This window comes from Gymnogyps californianus, chromosome 16 (assembly GCF_018139145.2).
Source record: "Gymnogyps californianus isolate 813 chromosome 16, ASM1813914v2, whole genome shotgun sequence".
NCBI classification, from domain to species: Eukaryota; Metazoa; Chordata; class Aves; order Accipitriformes; family Cathartidae; genus Gymnogyps; species Gymnogyps californianus.
This window is the reverse complement of record NC_059486.1, coordinates 6,060,582-6,080,741: the sequence shown is the minus strand read 5'-3', so window position 1 is coordinate 6,080,741 and position 20,160 is coordinate 6,060,582. Positions and strand designations below refer to the sequence as shown.

The window sequence follows — 20,160 nt, the reverse complement described above, 5'->3', positions numbered from 1 at the left end:
GGCCGTGTCCCCCCGGCCCGTACAGCCGCGGCTCGGGGAGAACAAAAGGCAGGAGCGGGAGGAGGTGCGGGGAGGAGGGCAGGCGGCCACGGGGGGGATAAAAGGCTCAGCGGGGACCCCCCCCCCCCCCCCCCCTCCTCCTCCCTCCGCCCCATGTCCGAGCCCGCTCCGCCGCCCGGCATGGCCCGTCCGCCGCTGCCCGCCGCCGCCTTGCTGGCCGCCGCCTTGCTGCACTGCGCGCCCGCCGCGCCCGCCCGCCGCCACAAGCCGGTGAGTCGGGACCACCCGGTGCCTCCCACCCCCCCGCCCCGGTGCTCCGTGTCCCCCGCCGACTCCCAGCCGCCCCTTGCCCGCGGCTCTCCGGTGCAGCCCCGAGGGGAGCATCTCCCCGGTAGACCCTCCGCTGAGCGGGATGAGCCGTTCCCCCCCTCCGTGTCCCCCAAGCCGCCCTCGGGATGCCGGCACGGGCAGCGATGCGCTGCCGGGAGTCACCGGCCAGGGGACGGCTGCCCCTGCCCCGGCGATGCCTCAGCGGTGCCCCTCGCCCGGGCACCCCCGCTCCGGGGGCTCCTCTTGGCGTGTTAGGAGAGTTTTCACAGGCGTGCTCCCTGCTGCGGAGCGAGCAAGGGAAAAACAAGGAGCGGGACAAGGAGGGTTTACGAGAGAACACGGGATCCCCCTTTCCTTTAAAGGCAGCAGAGCACTCGCTGCCTGCTAATAACACCCCCCCGCACGCTGTGCTGGCAGTTCCGAGAAGTGTTACGGGGAGACGAGACCAAAGGGATGAATCAAACGCGCAGGCAGGAGGGGAGCAGCGGGGCTCTTTCTTCCTGCACATGCCTGCCAGATCCCAGCACCTGGGATGGAGCTGCGAGCAGCAGGGACGGCCGCTGGCAGGGAAGAGCAACGGCGTGCGAGTGATTCGGGGGACGGGAGAAGACAGAGAGCTCCTTGTGCTGGGAATGTGTGCGTGCGTAATTGGGTTATTATATACATGCGCTTCGCTAGTGTGCCATAAAATAATGACAGAGCAAATGCCCGGTAGCAGCCCAAGGGGATTAGTTCAGGTTCTGTCGATGGTTTTATTATCAGCTCTGTCATCTGAGTACTTTCTAACTTGGCTGCTAAATATGCTGTGGGCTGGGACTTGGCATAGAGCAGCCTTGGCCCCCAAAGTGCTTGTATTATTCCAAACAAAATGTCATGGTGCTTGGCTCCGCTCTGCCTCTGAGGAAGGTGAGGCCAAGCACTCGGGCGGTGGCACTCTGCACCCCAGTTATGACACCGCTCTGCAGATTTCATCCCCATCTGAACGCAGCAAGTGGTGGGCTGGGAGGGCAGAGCTCCACCTGCATAAAGCTGGAGACCGCTGGTTCCTGTGGGGATGCTGGCTGCGCTGGTGGGTGCCTCACACTCTGCCGTATGCAGGCTGTGAAGCTGCTGCTCCTGGAGGGACCTGCACAGCCTCTGGTTCTGGTCTTGCTGCCAGCAAGGACCTGTGCGGGCTCCCCGGGAAAGGGAGAGCCAGCCTGGGTTTCACATCGTCTGACCTTGGGTCCGGTCCAGCTGCAACGTGCACTGTTCATCTCCTTTTGCCAGTGCTCGCAGCTGCTGACTGACTGCCGAGGTTGCTGGGGCTCATCTGCCTTGGCCAGTACCCCTTGAACAGGGGGAATACACCAAACTGCTGAAGAGCACAGAGTTAATGCAGGGGTCCAGGTCTGCTCAGGCTCCTGGTCCATCTAATCCACCACCACACTCCTGAAGAAGGTTCCCCCAGTTGGCAGTCTGCTGCCCAGAGATGGTTTCTTCCTCATCCCAGGCTAACGTTCTGCATCGTGAGTGCTAATACTTTCCTCTTGGCTGGAGTCACTCCAGGTGTTGCTCCTACAGGTATGTTTTGTTCAGGAACATCTTGCGCTTGTGTGTTTGACCAGCCATGTGGAGCTCGGGGTTTCAGATCAATGTATTTCACTCAGTCTTTGCAGAGATGGTGGCTGCATTGGTTTGGGGTTGGAAATGGACAGATGATTTCCCATCCTTTCAAACAGCAGTTCTCTCATCCCAAATAGCTGCCCTTTTGGGTTCCTTACCTGGTGTCAAGGCTTCTGAAGGTTATTCTACTGCCTCTGAGGTAAAGCCAGCATCACGGTGGTTGCCCTTACATATGACGTAAGTAAGTTGACAGCAGTGCACCCCATTCCTCTCCCGGCTGGGGCACGCACGTCAGCACGGAATGGCTGACAGTGGCCTGTGCCTGCGTTTCTGGCCTCAGCCCTTCTCTACCCTCTCTTACTAGAGAGCTCTGCCATGCCATCACATGTTCACTTCTCTGGCTACTTCGAGTCTCTCCGCACAAAGAGATGTTTCCCCGTGTCTAACAGCAGCTAATTTCCTGTCTGGGCACCTTTTGCTGTTGGGTGATGAATGAGAAAGGGGCTGAGCTGGGAAAAGAGACTCGCACTCCTACAAGACAGACAACGGTGACTTCCTTGAGCTGTGCTAGTAGATGGGGTGGGCAAGGACCACCCTAGGCGCAGAAGGAAGCTGCACCATGGCTATTCAGTGCTCCAATAACAAGTCACAACAACAGTAACAGAGGGGAGAGGGAATCAAGGGCTGAGATTCATTTTAAAGCCAGGCTACACAAGGCAAGTTCCAGAAGGACCTGTGTTCTTTGTAGCAAAACCTGTAGATCTCCTTCATTTTTACATTAATGCCTAAAGAAAGAAAGAGAAAACTGAGAGCAGAGTACAGGCTGTGTCTGGTGTCCACTGTAAAACTTGAGAACAAAAGATCTGCAGTCCTCAGGGCAGTGCACGCGCAGACACTGAATTCCTGCATTGCTTTTGGCTCCCCTGGGAAATCAAAGTCAGTCCATTTGCTGGGAAACTATGTCTCGGTGGAGAAGTGGTGGGCACCCTCCCAGCTGCCAGCGTAATCCCTCGGGAGCCGTATCCTGCAGCTCTCGCCCTGAGCCCAGCAGATTCCCCACTGGAAGCACGGTGCTGCCTTCCCCGCAGCCCAGGAGCCGGGGAGGCCGCCTGCCTTGCTCCAGGCTCAGGCAGCTCCCACAGGAAGGGTTTGATTTGCACTCTTTGGTTTGGCTATATAAATGCTGCAGTGAGTGTCGGGGTAATTTTAGGCATGTTTATCCTCTGCTCTGGGAGAGACTCAAGACACATGTAAGCAGTTATTCTCCAGTGGGTTTGTTGTGTTTGTGCTTTCACATGCAACACACGCGCACCCTGCAGTGTGGCAAGACTTGGGGTGTGCAGCTGGCAAAGCGGACCAGGGAGGAGAGAAGCACTTTGGGGAGAATCCTCCACTCCAGCTGACGCTGTACTTGACTTGCTTCCCCCATGCATATCCTGCCCTGGCACCATAACTTGGGGGGCTCAGCAGAGGAAGGGTGCACTGTGTAGGTCTTGTTTAAAAAGAATCTTCTGTGGAAAAATTGTCCTGCAGAGACTTTTCACACCAGAGACACTGTCAGCTCTTTCCTACTAATCCCAAATACGCAGACAGGTAAATGAAGGGTTCCTGGATATTCTTACACTGGGGATGGCTCAGCCTGTAACGTGAATGGAAGCACTGCTGAGTCTGCACATAGCTGTTCAGCAAAATGAAAAGCAGAGCACTTCAGGGGTTCACTGAGGGCCACAGACATGTTTTTAGAGGTTCACTGAGATCCTGGTGCAGGTGAGACCCACAAGGACAAACAGATGACCCGACCTCCTTCTCTTAGTGGGATTTGGGCAGGAGAGAGACATCACCATCTCACAAAAGTGGCTCTGTGAAAATTAGCGGAGGGGGAAAATCCCCCCAGACATCTCCAGGAGATTGGGCAGGGGGACAGTGCTTGTCTTGTGGGTTTGGAGATCCCAGCCTGCACGTCTGAGCAGCATACGCTCCCGGAGGGCAGAACATCCCCCCATAGCTCTGGAGAGGGCTGCACTGTGCCAGGTGGCCATACCCAGTGGAAGATGTCCTGGCAGTTGTCCTTGGGCTAGGCACTGATAGCTCATTGCTCACCTTCGTTTGGATGTAATTGCAAAATGAACAAAACATCTCAACCCCCTTTCTCCTTTGCCTGGAGTGTGCTGCATCCTAGAGTGGTTTCTTGGTTTCAAGGGGATTTCTAGGTCATCAGATTAAGGGCTCTTGAAACCTTCTGCTATCCCGGCATCCTGGGGCTTGTTTGCTTTCTAAGTACTGTTTCTGGCAAACTGTTGCTTGGGTGACACCAGCAGCTTGGTTGTGGTGTTGTTGATGGACTAGAGTCACAAACTGTCACGTAATTAAAGTGTCTGATAATAAAAATAGTCCTGCAGTGTTTATTCATTTGCTTTCTCTTGTTACATCAGAGCCTGGGTCTTCTCATTCCGTCTGTGGGCATAAACATTTGCAGTCCATAATGTTTCATGTTCCACGTTGCTTAGGAAAAATAAACATTTTCCTTTTTTCGTTGCCAACAACAACTACCACCAAATAATCCGGAAACAAACTGTCAGGCCCCAGGAGGTAGTGCTTGGTGGTGCCACGGAGTATGGGAAGTGAGTGGAGAGGAACCTCCAACTGTGTATGCACGGCCAGGCACTGCGGCACCTCCTGTTTGGCCTCATTTGGCCAAAGCTTGGCCTCAGCCTTTGCATTCTCCCTTGCTCTGTCTGCAGCGGGACCGGGCTGCAGCCCAGCACAAAGGAGCCAGTCCTGTAGCAGAAGTATTTTGTGTAAGCAAAGAATTCATAGTTAGTGGGGTTGGGAGACTCTGCCTTGTTTTGGGGGAGGTAGGATCAATAAATCTGGTGGCTTTGCCTAGGCATTGTTTCCACCAAGTTTCCATTGTTTCCACGAACAGTGCCTTGGTCAGGAGCACACTTAGCTCAGGGTCTGACTAGACCACAAACATAATCTGTTTCTGCCATGAAATTTTGGCTGCAGCATTAGCACCTTCCGAGGCCCGCCTGCTTCTGGGACACACCCTGACTAGAGAGGAGCTGACTCCAGTGTTACCACTAACCATCAGCTGTAGCTGCACTTTCAAATCCAACCCGTGCAAATCCGTGCTGGGCTGAGAGGCAGGCTGGCCAAAAAGCCGGCCATGGTACTCAGTGCATCAGGACAACAGTGCTGATCTCAGGCAGGAACATTGCTGCAGCCTGTTAAGAGGGTGCAGAGCCCCTGGGGGGCACAGCTACCCTACAGTGGGCAGAAATGTGGTGAGAGAACTGTCTTACAGGAGAACTGCAGGAGAAAGCATCTCTGCTGTCCTTCCCCACGCATTGAACTAAGGGCAGGAGTGCTCCGAGGTGCAGGCTCATAGGTGGGAGGAGGATAATGCTACTAGCCAAAGAGGCAGCAAACACCAGGGCCTCGACAAACACTCTGAGTAGCAGAAGGAGAAAGCAGGGAGAAATGGAAAAGCAGCAGCAGAAGGGACAGGGAGGTGGGGAGAAAGCCCATGAGCTCATCCCCTAGCAGAAGAGGAAACAGCCCCCAATGACGGGAAGTATCCAAGACTGATGGGATTCATGCTGTAACTTGTCCAGTCACTCCTGTCTGACGGGGAGGGGGTTCTCCTTTCATGTCCGTGCTGCAGAAGCAGGCAGGAGCCCAGGTAGTTAGGCACACAACAGAGGAGACAAGTTCAGGGCAGGCAGCAGAGGACGGACACAGGCAGAGGAGAGCACTGGGTTTGTCAGTACCAGGCACTGGCCTCACTCCTGAGGTTATTTATACGTGGTGTTGCTGATGCTCCACTGTAGCTGTGCTGCTCCGGCTGCTTCTCCTCCTGGGAGGCTCTGGAGGGTGAGTGCTGCCCAACACAATGAGGTTAAAGATGCTCCTGGCTCCTCGGGATGGCTGGAACACTTCCTGGGAAGCTTGGCTGGTGTTCATCTGGCCCCAGTAGATGCAGAAGTGATGGCTGTTGCATCGCAGCACTTGAGGGCTGATAAAGCTGCGAGGAACTGAGTGGGCAGTCTGTACCTCCGCTGTGGTTTCTGCTCTCCCACGGGATCTGTCCTTTCCCTCCTGTTCCCTCTCAGCCTTTTGGTCACAAGGCTGCAGGAAGAGGCACTTTCTTTGCGAGGAGCTGCGGCCAGCCTACAGCACAGCTCTCTGTGTATAGCTTTGCTCCTCTGCTGTCCTCGCTGCCCTCAACCCTTGGTTTCAGGCCTGGCAGCCCCTCTGTGCTCATGTTGTGCAGAGCTTTTGCTGCTCATGCTCTGTTGCAAAGCCCTGGCCTCTTCCCTTGGCTAAAAACTGTCTGTTCCCATGCAGAGCAGCCACCCCTGACTGCGGGTTATACTGGGAAGGGCAGTGCAAGTGGCTGCACACACTTAGCTGGAGGCTCAGATCCGGCTCTGCACTCAGCTGGTCTGAACGCCTGCCCTGGGTTGCAGGTATTTTCCTTTGCTTTTGTCTTCAGTAATCCTTTCCCCTCTGGTGGCGGGATGGGAGGAGTGGGGATGCCCTGATAGTTACCAGCAGCCAGTGCCCTCCTCATCCTCTCTTCACAGGTCTGTACTAGATTCAGCAGCAGCACAGCCCTAAGCAACCCCTAAGCATAGAGTTGGGGCATTATACCACAGCTCGGGAGAACAAAGCAGGATCTCCCCAGGAAAGGGTGGCTTCAGCGCTCCGTGGGAAGGATGCAACCTTAAGCGTGAGGACACGTTATCTAAGCCTTGGGAAGTGCCTGCAGCGAGGTGTGTCCAGCCAAGGAGACTGAAATCTCCAGCCTGACGTGTCTCCTGAGCATTGTTTGGCAAGTGGTTTCTGCCCGTCACATTTCCCCTTGCCGGCTGCGCCTGCAGTGGCATTTTCCAGCCCTTTCCTGCCATGGTGCTAATGTCGGTGCAGTGATGACAGGGAGAGACTCGCTGTTTGTCTAGGGGCACAGCGAGCACACGGGGCAGCAGGGCAGGTCTTGCCTCCTGCCTCCACCCAGAGCCGTTCACAGGGCCACGCTGTGTCCCCTCCGAGGACCCGGTCTCAGCAGAGGGCAGGCAGGAGGGAGCAGGGAGGGTCCTGCCAAAGGCAAGGTGGGGTTTGGATGGCTGGAAGCTGGGATTCATGCCAGTGGCCTTGAGCTAACTGAAGAGGAGAGAGAAAACCTACCTCTGGTCTGCCTCTGAACATGGGATCCCTCGGGACGAGAAGGAAACAGGCAGTTCCTCCTCTCTCTGCTCCTGCTTGGTGGAGAGTGATAATCTCCAGTTTATGCCAGTGCCCCCAGCCGGTAAGGCAACAACTGGCCTTCCCAGGAGACCGAGGGGATGTGCTTAGCATAGCCAAGACAAAAAACCAGGAGTGAGCCCATCTGGGGCAGCCTCAGCCCGCTCACTTACCTGGGCAACTCCTGAGGGTTTCCCAATGCTCCGAGTTCCACAGCAAGGGCTCTCCCCAGGGTCCATCTCCACTCTCCGCATGTGCCTCAGAGTGGCTATCCTGCACCTCCTGGTCCTGGGAAACCAGACACTTTCATCACCCCATGTCCTCGGGCAGCAGGACCTGCCTCTGGTGGCAGTGGGTGCTCTTGAGCACACCCAGGAGCAAGGAGCTGAGCGGCCCTCCAGGCTGGGCTTTGGTGACACAGCTGCCACTATGTGCTTGGCAGAGGGTCTCATCAGGGCTGGGAGCAAGATGTTGGCCAGGACATGAACCTTATCAGCTCCTCCTGCCAGCTGTCCTTCGCCGGCGCTAGCTGCCAGCCCAGGCAGGGTGTCAGGCGGCTCTCAGAGAGCTCCTCTTAGAGAGACAGGTACCTCTGACCTGGCAGGGCTCCAGCAGGAGCAGCCCGGTGCAGAATCCCCCGGGACAGGCCAGCCCATACTCCCTCCTTCCACTGAAGCATTGGATGGATTCTCAGTGCCGTGGCTGGTGGCTTGGGTAGGCTTTGCTGTTCAGGATGTAATATGGCTTTCTCTTTGCACGTGTTGATGGTGCGGTTCCTGTGGTATGTGAAAGTGCACTGGGACACCAGGATTGGGTCAATGATTTCTAAGGCGAAGGCTAAGGGTGCCAAGCCACCAAGGGTGTCTGTCTGGCTGGGGAGGACAAGCCAGCAGGCTGGAGTGAAAGAAACACGAAAAGCTGGACACCTAAACTGCACCTTGTGTGACCTCCCTGGCTCCTTTGTCCATCTGTGCATTGCTCAGAGGCACGGGGCCACTGCAGAGTTGGGAGCTCGGTAGCGGAATTAATGCCAAGGGCTTCACACTTCATTCCAGCCCACATGAATGGGCTCATTGTAGGGAACAGAGTGGCGGCAGCACGCGGATTACACGGCATCATGGCAGCTCTGGCATCATGCCATCCTGACTTTGTGTCCCCGGCAGGGCAGCCAGGAGAGCTGGCCTGGAAGAAGGCAGCTCTTTGCAGGGGAGGGAAGGGGACCCCTAAACCCCAGGTCCTCACTCTGGAGCCTTGTGGGACGGAGCCTGCCTGTCCGAGTAGAGATGGGTCACTGCTGCATCTCAGCTCCTCCTGCTGCTCAAACACCTTTAAATTTGCCTGCACAGAATCAGGCAAAAAAGTCTGCGTTTGAACGTCTGGCTTGTACAGCATGGTGACGCAGGGACCAAGCGCCTGTCACCCCACATGCCTCACAGCAGGCTGGGGATTACGTTTGGGTCATGTTTCATGGTGGCCCCATAGTCCTGATGTCAGGTGGGAAACCAATGGAAGTCAGCTAATTAGCATTAATTAATGTTGTCGAGAGGAACCGTGTTTTTCCAACTAAGTGTGGGAGAGCCCAGGTGATCTTATCCCCAAGCAGAGTCACAGGCACAGTGAGGCAAGGGGGCATGGTCCTGTCCCCCCATCTGCAGAATCGGTGACCTCAGGCAGTGATAGGGGCTGCAGGGACAGTCACTGCTGCTCTCTGCCCCATGGGCTGGGCTAAGTTACCCCCAGATCTGTATGTCCTGCTCTCCAGCTTGTGATGTCCCCTAGCCATGCTGAGAGCCTGCTTACCATGCCAGGACAGCAAGGGAGTGACAGCGGGGAGCACAACTGTGTGCTGGGGACTAAAGGCTGCCTCCCATTAATATCACCTCTTCCTGGGGCCAGGAGGGAAAAAGCATGTGGGGCAAAGGGGGAGAATTTACTCCCTAGTGATTTGGTTCGTTCTTGAAGGGTCTGGTTCTCGTCCACAGCTTGCAAAAGCATTTCCTGCCGGCCCACTGCCAAGGAAAAGCGGACCAAAAATAGTCCAGTGCTTAGGGGGTGCCATAGCATGACACAGTGCCTCCCAGGTGTCACCTGGCCTCGGAGCAGCAGAGCCCAGGGAACAGAGGATGTTTGTGGGGAGCAGTTGGTGCCCTAGCAGCGGGGGAACAGCCCCAGGCAGAGGTGGAACTCACCGCTGCAGGACTGCTGTGGGCAGACGTTTGCCACTCTGCATCAGGACGTCTCTTCCCAGACACTGAAGTCATGGTTTTGCTTTTCCCTTTTAGGATGTGTCTCGAAAGCATCACACCTGGAAGGAGCAGACTCCTTGGCTGTCTTCCTTGGTGAACGCCGTGGGGACTGGTGTGCCTGCCAAGGGCTTCCCTGTCGGTGCAGATGAGCAGGCGGCACGCTGGAACCCACCCCGGTGCGGCGTGCCGGACCTCCCGATGTTGCCGGATGGCCAGAACGGGCGGAACCGGCAGAAGCGGTTCGTCCTCTCCGGCGGACGCTGGGACAAGACCGATCTCACCTACAAGTAAGAGAGGCCCGAAACGGGAGTCAGGCTGGTTTGCTTCTCCCTCCCCAAACCTCTCAGTCTGATGTTCCCTGGAGCGTGGCACGCTGTGATGTGACCATAAAAGCTGGAGGGCAGCCAGGGGCAGGGGAGCCACATGCTGAACCACCAGCAGGGTCGTACCCAGCACCTCCACATCCCCTCATGCACACGCTCCCATAAACACAGCTGCCCACCCACCCCTGCCCAAACACATTCTGCACAGCCATTGCATCACCCCTCGGTCAGTCCCGCATCAACACCCCCGTGCACATACATTCACTTCCCTACATCAAACCCTTGACACGTGTCGAGCCGAGCCTCCACCACCAGCCCTCTCCTGCTGTGCCTTTGCCCCCACAGCCCACTGCTGTGGGCTCACCTCACAGTTTATTTTAAAAAGACCTTTTTATTCAGCTGTTATTGATGTTCCCATAAACACGACTTCAGTGTAAAGTTTTGCCCAAATCACCCCACACTTTCTCAATGGTGAATCTGCTTAACAGGCTTGTGGGAGGGTTGTGCTGCCTCCCCAGTTGCCCACAGGGGCATGAGTGGAGAAGTGAGCCCACTCATATGGACCTTGACAGCATGTAAATCATCTTTTCTTTAATTAAATGCAGAAGACAGTTCCTCATAGTGTTAGGGGGCTGTAGATAATAGAAAGGCTTCTTCCTTTTTTTTTTTTGGTCAACAGTGTTAAAGAAAGAAACACAGCAGAGACAAACACACACCAACACTGTTAATGGAAGGGAAAGAAAGCTCCCTCTGTGGCAGACCTTACAGTCTGCTTATGTTATAGGACAGCAGAAGAGGCAGCAGCTGCTCTGAGTGAGCCCAGGTTTCCAGGGGCAAAAAATGCAGAGACTGAGGAGGAGAAATCACCATCACACCACTCCCAGGCACCTCTGTGGGGGTGGACTCACAGGGGACAGACCTGGGAATTGCTGCAGCACTTCACTCCAGAAAAACACAGATCTGCAAAGCTCTCCAGAGAGGTCACCTCTGGGCCCACCAGCCAGAGGGCTTCAACACTGATAGGATTTACCTGCTGCACATGTTGCTTGGAAGAGGGTGCCGGAGCAGCGCTTGTATGGATTGGAGATGTTCTGGTGCTGAGAGAGAGTGGCAGCCCTAGTGATGTTGATCCTACAGCTAGTGTCTTCATGACAGCAGTGTCCATGGGACAGTGGCTGATGCTCTCCCCATCCGGTGTCTGTTGCCTTTCAGAATTATCAGGTTCCCGTGGCAACTTGTAAAAGCTAAAGTGAGAAGGACCATCGAGGAAGCTTTGAAAGTCTGGAGTGACGTTACGCCGCTGACCTTCACCGAGGTGCAGGAGGGACGGGCTGACATCGTCATCGATTTCACAAGGTGAGCATGGTGGGCAGCAGCACCTTCATCCCAGACAGAGAAGCAACCTTGCACGCAAGACCCCAAGCCTCTAACCAGAGCAGAGAGCTGCCAGCACACAACTTAGGCACTTCAATGGAGGCTCATAGTGCTGCTTTCAGACACCGGGATTTTTTTGGTTTTGTTTTTTTTGTCAGTTGTGGGCTGCTTGGTGTAAGTGCAGCTGTTCCATGCTGGCTGTGCACAGTACCGTTACTGATCATTCATTAATTTTCCTGGTATATTTACGTTTCTCTGCCCACAGGCTGTTTTCCTAAGCGTTTGTTTTGACTTTCCATCTTCAGGTCCTCCATCCTGTCCCTTGACTGAACGACGTAACTGTCTGCCCAAAGACAAATATAGTTTCTTGGTTAAATGGATCTTGGCTCCCAGCCTGAAATTCACTTTTGGCAAAATACGCACAGGGCAAAGACTTCCCTCTGCTGCGTGTTTGCACAAAACTAATAAAGGCAGTGGAGACCGTCCAAGCAGTGATGCGATTTGCATGCTGAGTATTTGCCTGTGCCTCCCTCAGCTCTCTAAAGTGGCCACATCTCTCATGGGTTTCCTTCATTAGTCAACAGCGGGCTTGGCTTGAGTGAGGACCTGAGGGTTTGGCTGGGTTCGCTGCCGGCTGCCCCTCTGCATCCCCCCACCACTCAGCTATGTCGACTTAATCTTGGCTTGAGCAGTCACCTTAATTCTTTAGGCTCCATGGTCAGCTTTGGGCTGGAAGCTGAACAGGGGGAGGAGAGAAACATCCCTGAGAAAACATACAAACTCCCCAGGGCTTGGTGTGACTGAGCTCTGATTCTTCAGTGCTTGGTGTGACCAAGTTCTGCTTCCTCAGTGCCCCAATGCAGAACCGGCTTTGTGGCAATCATCAGAAGGGTTCCAAGCAGTTGATCTAGACTGGTGGGATGAATTTGGGATGGGAGTGAGAGCTGCTGTCCCCTCGCAGTGGCTCCCCACCTTTGGCCGTACAATGCTGTTCACTGGAGGTACATGGCCGTTTGTCTCAGGTGCAATGTGTCTTCCCTCCAGGTACTGGCATGGAGACAACTTGCCTTTTGACGGGCCCGGAGGGATCCTGGCACACGCGTTCTTCCCCAAGACACACCGGGAGGGAGATGTCCATTTTGACTATGACGAGACCTGGACGATTGGGAACAACCTGGGTACGGTACCGTTTCAAGGGGAGCTGTGGACGCTCCAGGATGCTTATCGGTGCGCTTGGAAATGATTCCGTTGTGGTATGAACAGGGACCCTGTAAAACTGAAAGGCAACAATCATTTTTGTGGTGTGCATTGTCGTCTCCCACCACTTACAAGCCTACTGTTAGTATTCAGGTCTTTTCTTGTTGTCTTTCAGCCACAGCAAAGCCTGTGTCCAGCACCTGGACACTGGCTTCCCAGTGGGCTCCCCCTGTACGGGGGGAGCAAGAGAAACGGCTCCTCTGCCCAGCCATGTGCCCTGCCACTTGGGAATTGCACCCAGCATTGGCAGGAGCCATTAGAAATAAAGCAGGGAAAGGATGAAGGAAAACTGAGGCTCAAGCACCGGGTGACACAGTTGTCTTCCAAAGCACAGCCTTAGCCCCAGTCCCTGCACACACCATTCACCATCTGCCCTCAAACAAGTCCATAAAGGGAAACTACCCAGGCTCCAGCTCTGTCCCTGTGGCCTGGGAATGCTCTGACCATAAACAATGCCACATCGAGTCAAGACTCTTTTTTCTTTTTTTTTAATTTTGCTAATAATAGATCCAAGCTGGTAGCTCTCTGCTCGGGCACTCAGGGTCTGGTGTCACAGTATCTCATGAGATACTGCAATACTGCCTGGAACCATCTGGATCAGTGCCCAAAGCATCAGTTTCTGCAAGACCCACCAAAATTAACCCAGGTCAGCCCCTCCTCCTCCTTCCCAGTTTATCTACAGGGACAAAGAAACAATCACAAAGCCCAAGTTAAATCCCTGCCTCTGGGGTTTCCCAAACATTTTGCTCATGTCGATGTTCAGGGCTTAGATGGGCTCCCCCAAAGTCCACGTCACTGTCAGTTGTATGCCAGCTTGACTCTCTGTGTGGGGCAGAGGACCGCTATGTCTCCGACCCTGCTCATGCTGACCCAAAATGAGAACCATAGAGCACCAGACCTTTCTGCAGAAGTATTTCTGCTCCTGAGGGAAGGGTGGGCTCTGCTGTTTTTCACCCTCTGTTGGGGCTGCCTGTGTGGTTGAAGAATTTCCTACATTTTCCCACAAAGACAGTGTCAGAGGCAAACCAGGAACTGAAAATGGATGCCAGTTCCCATCAGAATCCAGCCCTATTCCATGGCCTTTTTTTCCCCCCTACGTCTTCCATAAATGTTGTAAAAGCTCTTTGCAGCTAATTGCCATTTAATATGCTGAAAAGAGCTTTACAATATAAACATGGATAAATCCTTGACTCAGCTCTCAGTGAGACGGGGAAATCCTTAGCCTCATTTTACAGACAGGAGAGCAGAAGTACGAGGAGGACTGAGGTGTGCCCTGGGGTCACCCCAGAGCCGTGCAGGAAGCGGGACTCCACGTGGAGGACCTTCTGTAAGGGACACAGTGATGCTCCCCAGTACAGCTCCTTCAGGCGTGCTGTTGTTCACCTCCCCCAGAGAATCTGACAATAGCACAGCTGATCTGCCAACGCTGGAAAGCATCAAGTGAGGAGCCTGCCAAGCTAAACAGAAGTGTCTGAAAGTTTGTAATAAATCACTGACATAGAAATCCCACTTTCTCAGCTGACCTAGATGTGTCGATTTAATTGGGTCAGTGCTGTGCAAATTCATTGCTTCAATGTAAAGCTGACCAGCAGAGGAAGACAGGGTCTCACCTTCCCCTCCGCCCTTCCCAGGTGCTCCTCCCAGCTGCATCCCCCCCCGTCCCGTCCCATCCCATCCCGTCCCGTCCAGTCCCAGTGCTGAGAAGTGACCTGCTCCCCTGGAGCCAGCAGGGAAATCCTGCTTGCAGCAGCCAGGCTGGCTGACTCACATCCCTGCCTTTCTCATCGCTTGGGCTGCAGCTTGGAGGATTTCTGGCTGAAGGAAAGTGAATGAATACGCTGGGACTTGTCAACAAACAGCCCCGCTCACAAGCTTTGCTGCTTAATATGCCTCTTCCAGCTTTCCCTGAAATTTATCAACTTCAAAAAGGATCCATTGGAAGCTACGTAATACCTGCCAAATTACACATTTTTGCATACTGAAATCTACTTTTCCCCCTCTCCTTTTCTAGACGCTCCAAGGTCATGTATTCCTAAAATGTCATCTCCCATAAATCTACTTGAGTCTAGTGAAGAAGTCCCAGGCCTTGACATTGGATAATTTTTTATGGATTTATTTCTAAATGTCACCTTCTTGCTACAGTCCACACACAAGCAATAAATGAGCTCCCTCTGCTGTCTGTGTGACAATGGCCATTAGCAAGTTTTAATCCTCACTGATGCAGGTATCTCCCACAGTGGACGTGATCTAAATGGGACGTGATACACAACAGCTGTAGCCAACAACTACTGCAAGGCTGGGTGGACAAAAACCAACCTTACCACCCCAACACCTACTTCTATGGGCCAGACTTCCTTCTCTGTGCAAATTTCTTCTATCCAAAAGTACACAGAAAACCCTTTTCTTCCTGACAGCTGATGGGGTACAGAAGCCCCTGGCGACAGAATTACAAATTGCCAACATGCCCAGGCTAGTACCTGAGTGTATGAATTCACTCACAGTGCTCCAGGAAAACCCTGGGAACAACAACCTGCGAGCACTGTAGTTGAGACAGATTTCTTATTCCTCGCGTTAGGCTCCTACAACATACCTCAGTGCATTGTCAGTGGCTGAGAATTGGTAGACGTGCGCCTAGGAGGCAGGCGTCCCACACACATGCAGGCAAAAGCATCTCCCATCTTTTCCCTTTGTAGGCACTGACCTCCTCCAAGTGGCTGCTCATGAGTTTGGCCACGTCCTGGGCCTGCAGCACACGGCTGTCTCCAAGTCACTGATGTCTCCTTTCTACATCTTCCGCTACCCGCTAAGCCTGAGTGAAGACGACAAGCAAGGTATCCAGTACCTCTATGGGAAACCCAAACTGGATCCCGACCCAACCCCAACTCAGCCCGCAGAGCTGCCCCAGCCAGACCTTGAAACAAATGAGATCACCAACGTGGAGGTAAGTCAACAGCTTGTCCGTGTCCTCCTCTAACACCACGGCTGGGACTGTCCTCACCAGGAGGCCAGCAGCACGCTTACACATGGTTTGCTCTCTGTGTCTTCCATCCATGCTGCTGAGCCCAGGTCTGGACCCCACGGCTGGCACTGCCAGCCAGCCTGGGATGTGCAGGGAGGGGATCTTTGGGCAGCACATACCCAACCAAAACTAGCTGAAAGCAGGACAGTTGCAGTAGCGACCCATGGAGTTTTGCAGCCCTGGAGCTGTTTGCCCAGGTCATGCCTGGAGCGAGTGCTGTAGATGCCAGAGGGCAGGGGATCCTGCTGTTGCAACCTCCTTCTGCCTAACCATGCCTGGGAGGTCTTCTTCTGAGCAGCATCCCTTAGGAACAGGCTGGATTTAAACAGCATTTAGGAAAAGATTCTGCTGCCAGGAGCAGGAGGGTGTTAGCAGGCTTTGCTGATGAGACGTCAGGAGGATGTACGGCCCTTCTGTGGGCTCAAAGCGAGGGTGGCCGGTGCGGTGCGGGGTAAAGGCCTGGACACAGGGACTTCTCATCCGTTGAACCCAGCCTGGGCAAGGGGGGCTCCCGCGAGTCCAAGCACCTGACCGGCCGTGCTTTGGCAGTCTGTGCAGCCCGACGCCTGTGACACAGCTTTTGACGCCGCGTCCACCATCCGAGGGGAGCTGTTTTTCTTCAAGTCCCGCTATGTGTGGCGGCTCCGAGCTGGAAAGCTGCAGGATGGCTACCCAGCCCTGGCCTCCCGCCACTGGCAGGGGATCCCCAGCTCTGTCGATGCCACCTTCGAGGACCCTCTGGGCAATATCTGGTTTTTCCAAGGTAAGAGCTGGACTGGGATCAGACGGCTCAGAAATGCATCATCTTTACTGAGGGGTATTCAGGACCCAACAAGTTCCTGGGAGAAAAAACCTTGTGGGCATCCTCAGCAATCCAGTGATCCTTGTTATTTGTTTCCTTCTCTGTATAGTTTAAACTTTTTAGCAGATATTGAGGGGGGAAGAGAGAAGGAGGGGTCACTTTTAATTTACACACAGCCATGATATCCCATTCTCTTCCTCTGGAACACAAACATTTGTTTTGAGCCTCTGCCCTAGCAATGCTGCTGGCAGAGGAGGAGGAAGCAAACACTTGCTCCATCTCCCCAGCTGTCCTTGGAAGCACTGTGCCAGAAGAGAGCCCCAGACACTTTCACAGGTTGTGAAACTCCGGAGCCTGTGCCCCCGAGGCCCTGCTCAGGGGATGGACAGCATCTTCTCTGCTCCTCACAGGCCTGGATGCAGAGCTTCTGTAGTACCCCCAGACTGAATGAGCCTACAGGGAGCCTGTGTGCAGAGCCAGGCAACCTCCTGCCACCACAGGGATTAAAAACCAATCACCCACGGGGGGCCAAACCTCCTCCTGGCCTTTTCTGGAGTTCAAGGCCAGCAACAACCCCTGTTTCAGCTCCACTGTTTTCTTTAGTGCTCTTTCTAAGTGTAAATTTAATAGTGGGGATGCAGAATGACGTAGATACCCAGCTGCGGTGGGTGTGCACGCCCCATCTGCGCACCATGAGACTGAGTACCAGAAAGCACACCATGCAGCTCTGCAGGCAGTGTTCCTGCATAAACAGATTATTTAGCACCTGACCTGCACACAAGGACTTACAGTGCTAAAATTGGCAGGCTCCTACCATGAGTTAAAATGAGATAAGGGGAAAGTATTACATGCCGTAGGCTAATTACAGAGATTCCCATTTTAATCTAATCTCGAAATATGCTTCCAGTCTCTATTTCAGCTTGGCAACTTCTTCCTGGTTTCTGTAGCTTGCTCCTTTACAGCCGCATGCCCCCTTTATGCCTGTGCATGCCCACATATGTTCTCCTCCAAGCGCTGAGTTTGCAGGGTAGAGGCTGGTCCCTCCAGCCAAGTCTTTTATTCTAACTTCCACACATAGGAGAAAAGACAGCTGCGAAAATGGTCCTCCTCATCCCACCACTGACACCCTCCAGGTTGGACCGAGGTGGGAAGTCAACTCCTTGCACTGACGGCACTTTGGGCACCCGCCAGTGACAGTGTCCATGACACTGGTGGGGTTTTTGCCTCTCAGGCACAGCTTTCCCTGGGAGCTCTGCCAAGGCACCAGCTCCAGTTGTGCAGTTCACTGCCAAATTATCAGACACCAAAGAGCTTCTGACCCCTTGTCTCCCTTTTCTGTCTCCTCGCCAGATTCTCAGTACTGGATTTATGATGGCGAGAGACGGGTATCTGGTCCCACTCCGATTGTGGAGCTGGGGCTCCCTGCATCCCCTGTGCAGGCAGCTCTGGTGTGGGGGGCTGAGAAGAACAAGATCTACATCTTCAGTGGAGGCAACTACTGGCGCTTCAACCCTCACACCCGCCAGGTGGACAACATCTACCCCCGGACCATGGCCGACTGGCGCGGTGTCCCTCAGGAGATCGACGCGGCTTTTCAGGATGAGTTTGGTCAGTGCCAGCAGGGACATGGCCTGCTCTGGGGTGGGTGCGCAGGCTGACACCACTGCCCAACTGGAAGAACTGGGCAGATTTAGACATTTGGTAGTAGTGGGCACTTCCCAGCCATAGCACATGCCATATAGTGTAGAGAGAGAGAGGGGCAGCTCCCTCCAGTGGGTAGGGAACTGAGGCTTCTCCCATTAAAGTAAGCAGTTTTATCATTATTAATTGCAACAGTCAACAGTTAAGCATCTGATAGAGACAATTCAAACTTCTAACCAAGAAATGGTCACAGAGTCCTACCCAGCTGTTACTGCTCCCAACAAAGAAAGTGATGAGAAGACAGCAGAAACGCTGCCAAAACGCTGCCCACACTTCAGCCTAGGCAGCTGTCCTGAATGAACAGGCTGCTTTTGGTATTGCCTAGTCCTCCCAAGATGTGCCCCATGCTGAAGACAGTATGGCACTGCCACAGAAACACTGGGGACAGCCAGGGTGCTTGGGGTGACAGGTGTGGTGACTGCCTCTTTCCTCCCAAAGGATGCGGTGGAATGGCTCCCCACTGCTGCCAGAGCCTAAATCCCAGGGCCACTTCCCCACAGTAACGGATGCCCTGCAGCAGGTCTTCACAAGCTCCCTGTCATAGACCCCGTTCAGATCCTAGACATCCTCTGCCCTCTCAGGGCCAGGTCACTACACAGGTACAGCATATTTAAAATCACCAGGAATATAAAATAAAATCCATCCTGTTTACTCTCCTATTAAAACTAAAACAGTGTGAAAGAACAGTGTAAGCCACAAGCCTGGGTTCAAGTGAAATGAATCTAGCAGCATCTCCTGCCTCTTCCAGGCTCTCTTTTGGTACTGCACATGCTGCAGAGTGTCAGCTAGACAAAATGCTAGGAAAGAGCTCTGAGCCGTGTGAACCCTGTCTCTTCTAACCCTTCCTCTCTCACCCACAGGTTTTGCCTATTTCCTGAGAGGTCGAGATTACTGGAAGTTCGATCCAGTCCAGGTGAAAGTGCTGGAGGGCTACCCACGCCAGATCAGCCAGGACTTCTTCAGCTGTACACCTTCCTCCAACTCCTTCAGATGAGGGGGATGCCTGTGTCCTCCACACTCTCCTTTCATCACCCTTACCTCTAGCAGCCACACAGAGGGTTCCCTCTGCCATTCCTGGCTTCCTTCCAGGCTCAGCATCTGACACAGCAGGTGTCTGTCACAACAAGTGACAATGTTTGCTCCTCTCCAGCTCCAGCAGCCCCAGCTTCAGTTGCTATCAATATAAAAGCATCTGCCATGTTCTTTGCAGGCAGGAGCAGCCACTAAACCCTTAACGTGGCCATGCTCTTCTAGCAATAGCATCCCAAAAGCCATCAAGCCAGCCTGGAATGGGATCATCCTCTCCTAATTAACCTGGACCCCATCCTGTAGAACTGATCTGATGGCATTCCCTGTGTTTACATAGCTCACAACAGCAGCCCTTTGCTGCTCCAGACGTTGGCCTGGGAGGAGGGCTTCCACTGAGACACCTCCCTCAGCCTCAGCCAGGGGCTTTGAGGGACGCTGACTGTACCTGCCGAGGAATGCAGACGTGTGGCTGCTGCCAGGGTCACTTCACTGGGGCTGCAGTGGTGACCGCCAGGACCCTGCCACAGCCCTACTCCCGGTTTTATGTTTTATCACTAGTATGCGTTAGGATTTTATACTGATTTGTACATAGACAAGGGGCCCCCTTCCTTCCATGGTGCTGGGTGCCAGTGCTGGACACTGCCCCGTCGCTCCCTGTGCTCGTACCGAGTTAGGTTCCCCATCCTGGGTTGCTCACGACTGCACTGATCGGTTTCGTACCACTGTTGCCAGGCTGGGGGCTGACACCGTGCGGCCCCACTCCGGCTCTCTGCAGACGCCTCGTTGCTACATAACCTTACGCCAAAAAACCTAAAGGGGCTCCGGCCGGTTTCTTCCCTTTTCACCTTTCAACCCACCCGTGCCCCGCGCTACTCCCCGCCCCGGGTGACCGGCTGGAGACACCGCAGCGAGCGGGCTGGGCTGCTGCCGGCCCGGGGGCGCGGAGGGTGAGGACGACGACGACGGCCGGTACCCCAGCCCCGGGGGTCTCGGTGCCGGCCCCCCCTCATGAGCGCAGCCGTAAATGCCCGTAGAGAGTACGCACCCACCCCCTGCCCGCCCGCACACGCACGTGCGCACTGTCTGTATTTATGTACCGCCCCGCGCCAATAAACCGCCTCTTTTCTAAGCGCCGCCTGCTCGCGCCGCCTCTCCCGCCCGCTGGAGGCCGCCCCTCAGGCGGGCCCCTCCCACAGCGAGCGCCGGGCGGGACCGAGGGAGGGCGGG

General features: G+C 54.5%; 1 protein-coding gene across 1 annotated transcript; it reads left to right on the top strand.

Annotated features, from left to right (window-relative positions):
• The first annotated feature begins 153 nt into the window (after nucleotides 1-153).
• MMP11 (matrix metallopeptidase 11) lies at nucleotides 154-20,062 on the top strand. Its single transcript, XM_050906696.1, has 8 exons — nucleotides 154-270; nucleotides 9,465-9,715; nucleotides 10,964-11,107; nucleotides 12,170-12,303; nucleotides 15,076-15,323; nucleotides 15,951-16,164; nucleotides 17,554-17,811; nucleotides 18,765-20,062. The coding sequence occupies exons 1-8, from the start codon at nucleotides 154-156 to the stop codon at nucleotides 18,896-18,898; spliced, it is 1,500 nt and encodes a 499-aa protein (XP_050762653.1). The 3' UTR covers nucleotides 18,899-20,062.
• Nucleotides 20,063-20,160: the final 98 nt, after the last annotated feature.

Coding starts and splice junctions, on each gene's coding strand:
- MMP11 (XM_050906696.1), top strand. CDS start 154: ATGTCCGAGCCCGCTCCGCCGCCCGGCATGGCCCGTCCGCCGCTGCCC. Junction 271..9,464: donor CCGCCCGCCGCCACAAGCCG/GTGAGTCGGGAC, acceptor TTTCCCTTTTAG/GATGTGTCTCGAAAGCATCA. Junction 12,304..15,075: donor GACGATTGGGAACAACCTGG/GTACGGTACCGT, acceptor TTCCCTTTGTAG/GCACTGACCTCCTCCAAGTG.